At 43.0% G+C, this 15,667-nt stretch overlaps 1 protein-coding gene across 1 annotated transcript in view; it reads left to right on the top strand.

The window, feature by feature from the left end:
• Positions 1-1,671: 1,671 nt before the first annotated feature.
• The window catches only part of GUCY2F (guanylate cyclase 2F, retinal), a 43,842-nt gene continuing 29,846 nt past the window's right edge, over positions 1,672-15,667 (top strand). Inside the window, exons 1-7 of the mRNA XM_063394338.1 lie at positions 1,672-2,740; positions 3,657-3,958; positions 5,440-5,794; positions 9,003-9,087; positions 13,443-13,539; positions 14,041-14,175; positions 15,444-15,524. Of these exons, the coding sequence (XP_063250408.1) occupies positions 2,008-2,740; positions 3,657-3,958; positions 5,440-5,794; positions 9,003-9,087; positions 13,443-13,539; positions 14,041-14,175; positions 15,444-15,524 (1,788 nt within the window). The 5' untranslated portion in view covers positions 1,672-2,007. The remainder of the gene's footprint in view (positions 2,741-3,656; positions 3,959-5,439; positions 5,795-9,002; positions 9,088-13,442; positions 13,540-14,040; positions 14,176-15,443; positions 15,525-15,667) is intronic.

Here is a 15,667-nt window from a genome sequence, read left to right as displayed (position 1 = left end):
AGCTCAGGTCTAGGGAGCTGTATGCAGAACCCAGAGAAATAAGCAAGAATCATGAAATAATGGAATAGTTTGTATTGGAAGAAACCTTTAAAGGTCATCTACCAAGAAGGTCATCAACCCCCAAGAAGTCTTTGAAGCAGGCGTAAAAAGCTCTGTGTATGTTATGATGGGTACAAAACAACAACAAAACAAAACAACAACAAAACAAACAAAAACAAACAAACAAAAACAAATAACAAAAAAAAAAAAAAAAAAACAAAAAAAAAAAAAACAAAAAAAAAAAAAAAAAAACAACCACCCAACAAAACACCCAAACAGGGAAAAGGGGAGCATGGCACACCAGCAGAATGATGAAGCCAAAACTCAAAAATTTTGCATACCCCAAACCTAAATAGCTAAAGTAGAGGAGCCATCTCTGCTGTGGTCCAGAGAGATTTAAGAAGCTGTCCTGCAGCATTTGATCCCAGGAGCTAAATCCCACTAATCCAAGGGCAGAGCTTTAAGATGCTATCCCTACAACTACTGTATTAGATTGGAGCACAGTGTGTACTGAGACACTTCAGTGTGGGGCAGACTTGGACCTTGGCAAGATCTTCAAGGAACTAAGGGCTTGGGAGGTTACAGCCCAAGCTGTGAAGCCCTCAGGAGTGGAATGGCCCTCAGCAAAAGGGACACAGGAAGCTTTTGACAAGGCACAGAGGATCCCAGAGCACCCACCCAGCTGGAATGGCCTGTGCACACAAGAATTTGAAGGAAACGGGCACCAAAGCAGGGGAAACTGATGGTGCATTGCTTATCCTTGTGGTGGTACCCACATCCAAGGACAGCCACTGACCCTGGAGAGAGGCTGCTCTGCTGTGGGTGGCACCTTCTGGACATCTCTCTCCATCAGGCAGAAGAGCTGCAGGTGCATTTACAGCACATGCTGCACTGCAGTGCTCTGTGCTGCATGTCCCGGTGCCTGAGTATCCAGGATAAAAATACTTTTCCAGTAATGAACAGGTAAGCTGGAGTAAGGGGCCTGCTATTTTTAGAGCACAGACTTGCTGGGATCAGCAAAGTTTTCTAAGCCATGGGGTGACACTGCAGATGGAGGGGAGCCTGCTATGGCTTTGCTATTTCTGTGCTTGGCTGTGAAGGGGGAGATTGTTATTAAAAAAAACCTCCCAAACAACACTACGGCTTCTAGTATTTAACCAAGAATATTTGAAGTCAAGAGTGTACACAAAGCTTTTGACCTGACAGATATTTAGCAGTTCTTTATCTAAATTCAAATCATAATCCTCCTTTTCCCTCATTTTCTGATTATGTTTATCCACCTTTCAATCTGCCAGATTTAAGAGACTGAGTTGTCCTTGAAAATTTTTTCCAGAAAATTTTAAAATTGTATGCACATACAATTTTAAATTGTATGCACATATCCCCAACTATACTAATATATGTGTCTATTGATGTGTGTGTGTGTGCTTTTGTCTTTGTATGGGCTCTGATTCATATTCACAACCCAGTGAGTGTTTTTGAGGGAAGCTGATGGCCTAGTGCATTTCACCTTTTAATTTTCTTATATGGGTGTTTGTGTGACTTTGAAACTATTTTTCTTAGGAACCAGAAGCACAGTGTATCCATAGGTTGTGCTTACTGCTGCAAACAAAGCAGACTCATTCTTCACTGCCTTGTTTCAGAGTATGTGGCAAAGAATATTAAAATGTTTATGTATGTGTGTATTTAAAGGTTATGGCATGTCTGCCACTGGGTGGACACTTTTCTGTGTGGTGGGGTGGCTTCTGTGGTGCATGTCCACGTGTCTGTGTGTGGGTTTGGCTCCTCAAAGGCTTGTGCCTTGAGAGCTGTTGTGAAGCTTGGGCTGACTCAGCTGTACCTACAATCACCTACACGAACCAATACATACGGCAAAAGGCAAACACAATCTACTTTCCTTCCAGCATCTGGTAATGCTCTGCCTGGCTTCCTGAAGAACTCGGTGCATTTCTACCCACCTGCAAAACAATGTCATTTCTCCTGTGCTGTCCTAACAGCTGGGTGCTGTCGGGGCACATCAGAGTGCATCACTTTAACACTGGAAATTCATTCAAGACATTTTTCCGGGCTCTCTGGTGGCTAGTCTTTGGAATAATCCTATTTTGTTCCCCAGTACATTGCTCTGTCTTTAAAATTGGACTGCTTGGACCCTGGAACTGTGACCCCTTCTTTTCCAAAGCCTTTCCCCATGTAGCTGCCAGGTTAGCTGTGGGACGAATAAGCAGAGACCCTTCACTAGATCTTGGCCACCGGCTGGATTATGTGATCCTGCAAGAAGAATGTGACACACCAAGAGCTCTTCTTAGATTTGTTGACTTTGGAAAGCTTTCCTCAGCTTTTATAGGCCCTCTAAACCCTGGTTTCTGTGAGGTGGCTGCACATTTAGGGGAAAACTGGAATAAAGCTATCTTCTCATGGATGTGCATCAATTATAGGCTGGATTCCACCACCCACCATAATGCATTTGCAAGAACTCTGCCCTCTCCAATCCAAATTTTGCTTACAATAATGAAATATTTTAAGTGGGCTCATATTGGCATCATTGCATCCAGTGAGGATATTTGGATGTACACAGCCAAGGAGTCAGCAACTGCCCTCAGGAACCACGGGCTACCTGTAGTCCTTGTTACATCTGTGCATAAGGGGGAAAAAGGCATTGAAGACACCTGGAACAAGATCAAAGAAGTTAATAACATTAAAAGTAAGTGCTTTGGGTCTCATTCCTTTTTTTTTTTAATTTTTTTTTTCCACAGGATGGGACTGCATTCTTACCCAATGGACATACTTTAGAGAATGAAAACTTAAAGTGATTTAAATAAAGCAGAATTTTCTCTCTGATCTTAATGCAGACAGGGCTTCACATAAAAAAGTGCTGGGCATTTTGTATTTGATGAAGATAGACCAAAATCATCTACTACAACCTGAAAGATTTGGTCCAGCTTGCCTGAAAAAAATAGTATTTCATGATGGTTCTCTGTGCTTGGCTCATGTAAAGAAAAGTTTATAGGAAGGTTTTATACTGATGGTGATTTTTATTGTGGAATATCAAAAACCAGTATCAATATCAAAAACCTTGCTTTGATGCTGTGTCCTATATTTCAGATCTCCCCACCAGACATTGAGCCCATGGCATTTTGCAGGAAAAGGCACAGACTTTGGGACAGTCAAGCATGAACCAGATGTTTAAACACAACAGCATCCAACCTAAAATCTGTATATTTGGTGGCAGGGTGAGCGTCTGGAGGTTGGGCACTGCTTACAGCTGTGTGCTGTCTGTCAACTCAGGGCACATAGAGGGAAAACTCAAGTCTTGGTCAGTGACAACAATGACCACAACTGCTCATTATCTTGACCTGTGCCTCACCTCTGTCAAAACTGCTCTCCATACCTTTTTACAGCTCCAGAAATGGTTAATACTCACAACCTGTTTTATTAGGTGTTACAGACTTCTAGAGGTTGAAAAAAACCGTGTGTGACTCTCAGCTTCCCCAACACACAACATCAGAATCTGACCTGATAGAGTAGTTCAGACAGATCTTTTATTGGGAGGGAAGAGCTATTTTGTTTTGAAAACCCCAAACAGATTACTAACACTCTCCACTGTCCTTGTTTTCCAGTTATACTCCTGTGCATGCACTCTGTTCTCATCGGAGGGCAGGAACAAGCTGACTTACTCACAAAAGCTCTGGAAATGGGACTAGCAGATGGAAGATATGTCTTTGTTCCATATGACACTTTGCTGTACAGTCTTCCCTACCAAAACAACTCATTCAGTGTCTTTGATAATGACAGCAAGCTCCGCGAAGCTTATGATGCTGTGCTGACCATCACACTGGAGTCTAGAGAAAGGACCTTCTATGATGCATTCAGGGAAGCTAAAGAAAGTGGTGAAATAATCAGGGATTTGGAAGCCACACAGGTAAATATTCCTTCTCTTGGGCTTTTCTGGGATCTGTCAATAGGAAACATGAACAATAGTCACAGAAATAGTACAGGGAATAGTCAATCCAGCCTGCCCACTTTCATTTTGAGAAAAATACAGAGAAATTTGAATGTGGTCTGCACCCATCTAGAAAGATGACTTTTCCCAGATGTCTCACAATATAACTCACTCAGTTCAACTGTAGGAACATGATGGGAGTTCAAGAGAAAGGGACTGTGTCTGAGGCTCTCAGATTTGGTTTGCTATGGACTAGCTGCAGTAGACTTGAATTGAAGAGGTCTCTCTTAAGGTGGATGAAATCCATGGGGTTTGTAGGGAATCAAAAAAAGAGGTCCATATGACTGAGAATTTGAGGGAATGAGACAGACTAAAGAAATACTGGATGCTTCTAGAGGGAAATGTTTAAGACCATTGCTGTTGCATTCTTCTCAGCACTATAGTCAAAGTTATTCTTTGTCAGCACAATTATCTAAAAGTCAATGGCAGCCTATTAAAAACAAAATCAGTTTTTACCTTGAGGACATTTACAAGAATTGGAGAATCTTATACTGGTGAAGAGCTAAAGGATTCAGCTGAGCTATTCCTCAAATCTCTCTATGACATTTCAAAAAATTACAAGTACTTTTTGGGCATAATTTAACAGATCTGCACAGATCTACTTTAGAAGGAGAGGAATTATGTCTTGAAAGCCCTAATTTCTTTCCCTTCACTTTAATGAGAGCTCAAGTTAACCATATTGCATATCAGGTTCTTCATTGCAGATATCTACGTCTGATCAATTAATCCCACAAATGTACGATTCTGTGGCTCCCAAAAGCACACCTCATGTTTCTCACAAGTGTATGGCTATAATCTCTCTGCACCTACCATCTGTGAATGATCACGTAATTGCAGAAGTCACCATTTGTGTTAAAGGTTCCTAAATTAGGTCTGGCATGGAAAGGAGCAATTCAAACACAAAAGGCTCTGTTACTGCACAGAACAAGTTTGCCATGGCTTTGCTGTGGGATTTTTGCATCTTCAGGATAAACATTCAGACAGAGAAGACCAATTCTTTGGGCATGACACTTTTCCTGTCTTGGTATGGAGACTCTGACTTTGATCTCCTATTTGTAGAAGACATCTTAGTGTAACGTTTTGAGGCAGGATAAATTTCAGGTGAACGTCAGACTCAGAATCTCGGTTTTCCCCCCCATAATGCAATTTTGTGTGGTTTTAAAAATATATTGAAATTGCATTTTTGGGAATGCACCATAAGAAAAGACAGATATTCAAATCCATGCATATGTTGGGTCTACCTTCAACCTAAGATTCTTCAAACCTATTACTCTGTGAGCCCTAATATTCTGGTGTCTCAGTATTTAGGTTCACAACATAGCCAGGGGGAAATATTGTTGCCACCAATCTCAAACTGAAGGTTACGAGCAGTTTATCCTCAATTTCTCCTGTATTTTTAGGTTTCTCCACTCTTTGGAACAATCTATGATGCCATTTACTTCATGGCAATGGCAATGGACAGTGCATGGAGGAAAGGAGTCAGAGCCTCAGGAGCCAACATAGCTGAGCACACAAAAAACTTCAGCTTCTCTGGATTTAGTCACCAGGTAGAGACAGACAGCTGGGGGAAGGGGCTGAACAACTATGTGATACTGGACACAGACGGTCATGGGAACCAGCTTTTCCCAACCCACCTGCTGGACATGTCTTCAGGCTCTGTGTTGCCCCTAGGCCAGGCCATTCACTTTCCCAATGAAGTTCCACCCAAACCAGACTCCAGCTGTTGGTTTGATCCAGATGTTCTCTGCACTGAAGGTAAGAAAAAAAAAACAAACAAAAAAACACAACCAAAAATAGGGTGAAATGGCACTGAGTTCATGCTTCTCATTTCTTTCCTCTTTTCTTTCACTCCAAGTGAGGAGTGAGAAACTCCCATTAAATTAGAACTCAACAGCCAGAAAAGTCTAAATTCAAGAATCTAATATAAAAATGCCCAGCCATCATGCTGTTTGTAATGGGAATCCTGTGCAGAGGTAGCACCATCAATCCACAATACTCTCTTATTGCTTATTAGGTCACAGAAAAAGAGAATCATAAGAGTTGGAAAAGACGTCTAGGATCATCGAACCCTTAACCTCCCACTGCCACGCCCACCACTAAATATCACATCTAGGCAATTTCTTCAGCAATTCCAGAGCCCTTAATTCCACTGCTCTCCTGGTCCAATAAGGTTGTTACCACTGTCATGTTCTTGAAAGGGTTTTCTGGGTCCAACACTCAACACCTGCCAATATTAATAGTCACCATTTTATAACAGAGGCTCCATCCAGCACTGTGTCCTTCTGGGGGACAGGACACTAAGAGGATTTGCCTTGCAGGCAGGCTAAGAGACTGCACAAGAGCAGATGCTCTCAGCATCCTGCCTGTTAACCCCTGCTTCTTTATCAAGGTAGTAATGAGGAGTGAAGGAACATCAGAGCTCACCTCATCGACAAAAAATGAAAATAATTTGAGTTATTATAGATAACAGAGGTAGCAATCAAAGGCCTAGGAGCAGGAATATCTGTGCTGCTTCCTAGGTCTGTCAGACTGGGCACTGGGTTTACCTATTGTTTTTAATTTGAGGCAACTGTGGTGCAGTTTTAAAGTTCACAGGGAAGCCAAAATTTCAGGTTAGGGTACTTAATGTCCTCTTGGCATATTTACTTATAATATTAAGCATTTACACCTATTGCTCCAGGATGTGACTTAAACAGATGAAACTAACCACATCTACGGAATGTTTCATTCAGCAGCTGAGAAAACCTTTCTTGGCTTAGCCATAACTGAGCTGACACATAAATCAGTATCACTCTATAAAAACTGGAGATGTACTGATCTTATAGCAACTGGCAAGCAGTAGAAGAGATAAGTATAATACTATCATATATCTAATTTTGCACTGCCCCTAGGAACAATGTAGCAATTTAGTATCTCATTGCAGTCTATGGAAAAATCCCACTGATTTTTAGAGAGATGAGATTTTATGTTCATACCTTTACAAAAGCATAAAGCTCCAAGAATCTGTCAATTAAACAGTAATTTATTATGATTGCTAGAATTTCAGAGACTGAACTTTATGGCTAGAATTAAATACAAGCCTCTCTCTAGCTTTTGTATGAAGTTAGGCTTGGAGGGGTGTTGGGTGTGAAGCTGTCAGGTTGCTGTGCTTCCTAGCTCCAGGTTCACCAGGAGCAGGCTGAGCTGGTGTTCCCAGGACACACAAACACACACACACACTGCAGACACAGCCAGTCATGGTCAGAGTAACACACACATGAGAGTTATGTCTTTACAGGCACCACAACCAGTACTGCTGGGACATGGACATCAGAAATGGCCTGGTGCTGCTCTTATGTACCTCATAATTAGGCTCCAAGCTTGTTACCAGACCTCACAACCTCAACTCCTGCAGACTCCCAAATGCATCCTCTGGTAGATGTTCCAAACCTAAATTCCTCTCAAACCCTTCAGCCTCTGCAGGAGCTGACTCCAGACTTGTGGTCTCCCATGGGCTGCAGGCTCCAGGACTTACCTTCACTGTTAGTTAGGTTGATGTTAAGTCTGTAAATATTATACAACTCAGAGAGCACAGCTGCCCAGGAAAAAAATATAGGTGGGGTTAAGAAGGTGGGAATGACTGTACTGATCAAGTCCAGGGTTTGCCTGGAAAAAATGCACAGCATGGTTATGTGAGACTAGCATTGCCATCCTCTCACATACTTGAGCATTCCTGACCCATTCTATCTCTCCCTTTACCCATGTTTACCCTTTCCCCTAGAGATCCTGAAAGAAGTTTCATGTAGTCCCATAGGTCCCTTAAAGCATCCCCTAATGACTTTAACTCAATCCCCTAAATTCCCTAAAGCATGCTGTAAGTTTGCTCCTTCCCATAAGCTCATAATTAGCTTACTTTCACTTCTAGTTAGTTGTGAAGTATAGTATGGGTTGGGGGGGACCTTTCAAGGCCATCTATTCCAATCCCATTAAACCAGAACCCGATTTTGAACACTGCCAGGGGTGGGGCAGCCATAGCTTCCATGGGCAACCTCTTCCTGTGTATGTGTGAGGACAGTCTGGGCCTGGGGCCATAGACTGAAGCAGTGAAACTTCACCTATATTACTCTGTCTTTTCCTGAAACAAATACCAATTTTCAAAAATGCCTTCAGCTTTCACTGGAAAGCTCTAGGTCTCAGTGCTTGCAGATAGGTGCCAGTGTGACATAGAATCATGAACCTTCTGTCAACCCAAATTTCTCCATGTTTCTTTGTGTTTATAGATCTCTGGCTAAAAACAGAATAAAATAAAAAATTAAAAGACAGAAGGGACAAACACAGCAAAGAGTTCCCACTGGAATTTGGCTTATGCAATCATGTCAGCTTCCCTTAGCTCTCTAGTAAACACACTCATTCAGCAAAGTATCTGTCTCCAGTACTTTCTGCTGATGGATGTGTTGAGGAGAACATCAACCTTCAGCTGCTCCTCCTCTTCTTCTCTTTTCAGCATTAGAAATCTGCAGCAAACAATGAAAAAGCCCAGATGGGCCAGTGACTCACCCTAGCTGTCAGTTTGATACTACATGATAAAGATTTTTTCAGCCTTTAAATACCTCAAGAGAAAAGGGCCAAATGTTAAAAAGTTACGAACTTCGCAGGAGCTTCCTCTAAAACTTAATACTTTTCCATGAGTCTATTTCTTTACTTGAAGAGAAAACATTTTTCCACCAATCCAGGGCTCTAAGTCTGGTTTACATAAAAAAAAAAAGTGCATGGAAATAAATAATTAGCATAACTGAAGTCTTATGTATGCCAAGTTAGTATTTGTGTATTCATAAATGAATATTGTATTAAAATTGTCTTCTGGCATTCTCCTGGCTGAATATTTGACTTTTTAATCCAATGGCCTGATATTGATATTTTTAATGTAATTGCCTAAATCAAAACGATTTTCTAATTCACTAATTCTTTTCCCATCTTTGCCCAGGGATTGAGCCTGCAGTGATTTTGTTGGGAGTAATGCTGTTATTTGTCCTGGTGTTGTGTGCTGTTGGCCTGGCTTCTCTCATCAGGTGAGAATTGCAACACGTATTGGAGTTGGTGCCACTTTTGCCTTCTGTGTGAGGCTTGTGCTGAAGCCAGCAGTTCAGACTGTGCGCATGCAGAAGGTCTGATTTTGCTCTTGGCTCTCCAGCCACATATCTCTTCACATTTGTGGTGTGTTGGCCCTGGCAGCATGCCAGACATCTACCAAAGCCACTCCATCTCTCCATTCCTCAGCTGGACAGGGGAGGGAAAATGCAAGAAACGGCTCATGGGTCAGGATGGGGTCAGGAAGAGATCATTCACCAATTATCACAACAGCCAAAATGGACTTGATGTAGGGAAATTAAATTTATTACCAATCCAATCAGAGTAAGATAATCAGAAATAAAATCTTAAAAACACTTTCTCCCATCTCTCCCTTCTTGCCAGGCTTATCTCTCTCCCAAATTCCATACTACCACCCCACCAGTGGCAACAGGGCCAGGGAAAGGGGACTGCAGTCAGTTCATCCCACATTGCCTCTGCTGCTTGTTCCTCCTGAAGTGAAGGACTCCTCACACTCTTCCCTTGCTCCTGTAGTCTGTTGCTGGATGTTTCTGAAGCATTAGGAAGATGGTTATTACTTGGGAAGTGCAAAGGATGACATATAAACGAAAGACAGGAATGTGTTAAGAGAACATGATTGTTGTTGAAACCAATTATTTTTCTTACTCCAGATAATTCTTGCCTGGATTTCTGTGCTAAATATAATCATGCTTCCTATGAAACATGTAAGGCTGACCCTCTGTATTTTCTCCATGTAATAAAGAGAAAGAAAATACCTCTGGAGAGAATTTAGAACAAATATTTAGGATACATCTTTATTATTAAGTTGATTCACTCCCTGTTTTAAACTGGGGTTCAGCTCCCTGGTCATTCCCCTTATATATGTATTGGTCTGGGCATGAGATCTTCAGAGCAAAGGCAGTATTCTTCTGGGGAAGGAATAATTTCCCATAATTACATGTCACATCTGTTTCCCAACTCTATATCCAAGGCAGAAATGTGCCAGAATGGATTGGTTGGTCCAGGACCTATGGATTGCTCTTGGCAAGGTCACTATAGCACCTGGAGTAGCTGGTCCCTAATTATTGATGTCCACATGACCAAACTTAGAGTGAAAACAGACTGAAATTAGAAGGCATTTTTACTGAGCAGCAATGAGTTCAGCAGGGCAGAGTTCCTAGATTGTTTCCTCCAGCTTTGCCTCTCAAATAATTCCCTGATATGTTTTGTCTCCACTTGTGAATCATTCCTCCAAACCCAGATATGAGGCCACCCAGCAAGCAGCACCCCAAACATCTCCCCCACTTTCAGCACACAGCTGCTTCTGATAGAACTGCAGACACTGATGAGGTTGCCTCCATCCACCCACACTTTGAAATCCTGCTCTGTTCCCTGGCCACCAGCCTCTACAATTAAGTAAATAAAAGACAATCTTTCTGCCTACTCTATTTGTATGCTCTTCCTCAAGCACCAGGCTGTGCTTGGGAAGGCTTGGTCATGAGAAAAGATGTATGGCCATCTGCAAGGGAAGAAAAAATCCAGCATGACTCAGACAAAGATTTATATTAAGAAGGGGCATGTCTGGAACTAAATTTAAATCACAGCATGGTCTGAGTTGAAATGTGGAAGCTCTGGTCTTAGCTCTGTCAGAGATCTGCTGCATGACCTTAAATGAGTCACTCCACTCTCTCTGCTTAGCTTTTGGCAGAGGGATGCTTTCCTCCCTGCTTAGAGACAGGATGTGACTTATTAAACAAGTTTTTTCAGATGGACTTGTGAAAGGTACATAAGTGATGAATTTTTTCATGAAGATGAGTTGGGTGGCTTGGGACGGTGTGTTTAGAGAAAGATTATAAAATGTCATCCCAAGTAAACCCTGTGGTTATGTGGCCAAAGATCCCTCTCAGCTTCAAGAAACTGTCTGTGATCTTCTAAAATGTTCAGAATGATACACGGAGAGGAAAAGTGAATTGTGGTGATTTGGGGTTGTTTTATGTGGTGATGTCCTTCTACAGTAGCACTAGCAAAAGTCCTCCTATTGTCCACCTCATCAGGGAAACACAAGAGTGCAGATCAGACATCTGCTGTAGTGTTAACAAAGCTCCTTAAGTGAAAGAAGTGACACTGAGGGCACTGGGGGAGCTTTCTCTTCCATTTTCTGCTCCTCATTGAGGAGTTTTTGACTGTTCAATAGGTACTGCTGCTTTGTGCTCAGCGTTAGACCATGATGTCCATTGAAACAATGGGATCAAAATGATGAGGACATGATGTCCATTGAAACAATGGGATCAAAATATGTCAGGTGTGCCATATTGCTCATCCCATGTAGCTTTTTCCTCTGTACAAACCTGTGACCACAAGGACACATCTTGTCTGTGCTTCATAATGCACCGTGCTACAATATAGACACTCATACAGCATATTTGGACAGTAAATTGTGTCCAGGCAGCTCTTATAAAATAAATACAGTTCAGCTTCAGTCCCTGAGGGAGGCTGGCATGCCTAAATGTGGTTTGTTCATGACCAGACCAGCTGGACTAATAAAAACTTGTTTTTGTCTCTTAATGGAGAATGATTTGGGGTATGACAAACAAAAGCAAGCAAAACAAAATATGCCTTACATACACATCCAATTAATATTTGTAAGCAGATTAAATCCAATTGTCTATTTGTGATAACACCCTTTGAGAAGGATAGTATGTTGATGGATTTCAACATGGATAGCTTTTCTTGCCATCCATGTTGAAATGTGTTGTTCATGACTTGAGATTTGAGTCCAAGCCAAGGCATTATGGTTTGTCCACTGCTTTCACCAATGCCCATCCCCATTTCCACACCATTTTAGACCTTAAAGATCATCTAGTTCCAACAACCTTGCCATGGGTGAGGACACATTCAACTACACCAGGCTGCTCAGAGTCCCATTTAACCTGGCCTTGAACACTTCCATGGGTGGGGTTGCCACAACTTCTCTGGGTAATCTGTGCCAGTGCTTCAGCACCTTCACAGAAAATAGTTGCTTTCTAATACCTAGTCTAAACCTGCACTCTTACAACTGGAAGCCATTCCCCTTGTCCTGTCACTCCATGCCCCTGTCAAAAGTCACTCTCCAGCTCTTTCGTAGCCCCTCTCCTTAGGCACTGGAAGGTGCTCTAGGGAATCCCAAAAGTCTCTTCTCCTGGCTGAGCAGCTCCAGCTCTCTCAGCCTGTCTCCATAGCAGAAGTGCTCCAGCCCCCTGATCATCTTCATGGCCTTCTCTAGACCTGCTCCAACAGGTCCACGACCTTCCTAAGTCAGGGACCCCAAAGCAGGATGCAGCACTGCAGGCAGGATCTAATACTGCAGGGAAGCCGGGTGTGGGGAATTCAGAGGAGGTGTAAACTGGCTGCCTACCTGTAGTGGGTTGACCCTGGCTGGCTGCCAGGTGCCTGCCCAGTTGCTCTATCACTGCCTTTCCCACTGGGACAGTGGGGAGAATAAGATGCAGAATGGCCAGCAGGGTGAGGTAAGGCAGTTTTTTTACAGCAAAAAGAGGGAAACAAGCTGAGATCTGCGCATACGAGAACTAAAGAGGAAAAAGCTCAGTCTTTACTTCCCATCAGCAGCAATGTTCAGACAGTTCTTGGGAAGCAGGGCTTCAACACACGTAATGGTTCCTCTGGAAGGCAAACACTGAAAACTCATGAATGGCCCCCCTTCCTCCTCTCTCCCCAGCTTACATGTCTGAGCTGATGTATATGCTATAGTGTTGCCATGAATTTTCCTGGTTTGCTGAGCGTTCATATTAAAGGAGAAATGTGCAGTTTCTCACGCTCGTGAATGTAAACACAGGACCATGTTTTGTAAACACTGGCACTGTTAGGAACTCCTTCTCCAAGAGAAGGGGAGGTTGAATGACAGCCTCCTTGACCAATGTTGGTGGGGAGGTGGGAATTCCATCCTCCAATCCACAGGCCTCATAGGAAATGTATAAAAGTAGGTTTTTGTAAATAAACCAAGTCTTCCTGCCCTGCATGCTCTGAACCCAGATCTGTCCCCAAGTCTCATTTCTGGTTAGGCCTCGCGGTGATACTATGGAAGATCCCTTCGGCTAATTTGGGTCAGCTGGCCTGGTTGTGTCCTCTCCCAGGATCTTGCCCATTCCCATCCCCTTTGGTGAGGGGAAGGAATGTCAGAGGGCCAGTGCTGCTCAGCAGTAGCCATAATGCTGGTCTGCTACCAACACCCGTTCAGTTACCAATGCAAAACACAGGACTGTAAGGGCTGTGAACTTTACCTCAGTCAGACCTAACACACCACCTAAAACTGACAACCATGACTCTCCAACTCTTACAGGCAGAGTATCTTGAACAACCAGCTTTTCAGGGGTCCAAACAAGATAATACTAACCTTGGATGACCTCGTCTTCATCAACCCAGAACTACATAGAAAGGTGAGTCCCTCTACTCATGAAAGGAATCTGGTGGAACACTCTAGAACAGATTTGCTGTGTGGTATTTTCATATTCATGAAGTTCTGGAAGGGTCATTTCACTTCTTCGTGTAATTTTCTCCTGCATATTAGAAAATTTCCCATATGCTGAGTGCTTCTGAGTCTCAGACTAGATGTCAGAGCTTTTATGATGTAAAAATCATAGCCTTGATTGTGTTTCTTCCAGCTGCCAGGCCTTTCTCCTTGTTCTTGAGGTTGGATGGTGCACTATAGGGCATGTCCAAAAAGACAAACCATCTTACCCTCTAAAACAAAGTGTCTGCATTCAAATATATTGGGAACCATTCCTGGTTCATTCTGGCTCATACCCAGAGCTGGTGATCTGCTGGGGGATGATTCCATGATTTCCTTACCTGGAAATCTGTGCTGCAAGGCAGAGCTGCAGTGGAGGTTTGCACCCAAAGGTGGTACCTGCCTAGCACCCGCTTTCCTTGCCTTCCAGAGGCTGACCTTGGACAGTCTGACTGATGCAAACAGCATAGCAGTCAAGAGCAGAAGCCTGAAATCCATAACCCGCTCCGCTTCCCTGAAAAGCACCGTTGCCACCCATGAAACCTCCAATGTGGCTTTGTATGAGGTAGGTAGGGACCTTATGCAGCCTTCTCTCACTGCTTCCATTCACTGAACTGCTCCAGGGGGAAAAGTATTTTGCTGCAGTACTGTAGGTCCCAGGATGGAGATAGTTTGAACAGACCCTAAGTATGAAAATAAGTTACTCCCAAGTATGGACTTAGCAGTGTTTAAGGTGACTCTGTGCCAACCCTCACCCTGACACTTGGATTCATGTGGGATGGGAATATTCAGCATACATACGTAACACTGCCAGTCTGGTCCTGTCAGAAAAGGTGGTGGCACCATGAAGAGCCTTTCTTACAAGTCAGTCTTGATTTGGTGACATCTCTAATTAGGAACTTTCTTATGAGACAGGATCCAAATACACAGAGGGAAGCTCAAATTCCTCTTTGTGGCAATAGGCCTGTATGGAGCTTAAGCAGAGGCAGTGGCCAAGAAAACTCATCCCATCCACCAGCTCTTTCCTGAAAATGCAGCTTTTTGAAAAAATGGCAAGATAACTTTTTCTGAAGAGGAGCAAAATAAATTTGATCAATTATTAACGGTAGAGAAAGCTCTGGCCAGAGTTATTTTCCTTTTTAATCAATTTATTGCTGTTTATCAGATACTAAGACACCTTCCAGGCATGAAGTTGGGATCCAGGTGGAGATCCTGCCTCACCCCTTTTTATGAGGATATTCTGTGGATATATATATGCTGTGGATATTCTTATCTGGGTTCAGCATATAAATAATCTGATGTCAAGAACATTAAAAATCCCCAGTCACTTTCAAAGTCAAGGATCTGAAATCCAGATCTGGATCCCAACATTAACTGTTCCCCAGAGATTTGCTCTGTCAGTCACCCACCTGTATTGAGGTCAGGGCACTGGAGCTTCTCTCTTAAGAGGAAAGGTTGAGGCAGTTGGGCCTGTTCAGCCTCAAGCAGAGACAACTGAGGGAGCACCTCACTGATGTCTACAAATATCTGAAGAGAGGGTGTCAAAAGGACAGAGCCAGGCTTTTCTCAGTGGACAAAAGGCAGAAACTGATGCACAGGAAGTTACACCTGAACATGAGGAAGAACCTTGTTGTGCAGGTGACCAAGCACTCAAACAGATTGTCCAGGGATGATATGAAGTCTCCCTCACTGGAGATATTCAAGAATTGCCTGGACCCAATCCTGTGCAATGTGCTTTAGGATGACCTTTCTTAAGCAGGGAGGTAGGACTAGATGGCCCATCGCTGTTTTCTTCTGACCTTAACTGTTCTCTGATTCTGTGATTGTGGACAGGGAGACAGGGTGTGGCTGAAAAAATTTGAGACGGGAGCAGTTCACAATCTGCGGCAAAGCTCCACCAGCATCTTAAGGAAGGTAGGAACAGGGGATGGTGACGAGTGGAGGGAAGGGTTCTCAGGGGAGGTTTTTGGCTTTAGGGTGTGTTTGTTGTCCTTGTCTCGTGTTTATCTGTTAAATCATGCACTGTGGTTGTCAATGAGTCTTGTCTGGTGAAACGT

The sequence above is a fragment of the Prinia subflava genome, chromosome 3, assembly GCF_021018805.1.
Source record: "Prinia subflava isolate CZ2003 ecotype Zambia chromosome 3, Cam_Psub_1.2, whole genome shotgun sequence".
NCBI classification, from domain to species: Eukaryota; Metazoa; Chordata; class Aves; order Passeriformes; family Cisticolidae; genus Prinia; species Prinia subflava.
The sequence above is the reverse complement of the archived record's forward strand: the minus strand, read 5'-3'. Positions and strand labels throughout refer to the sequence as shown.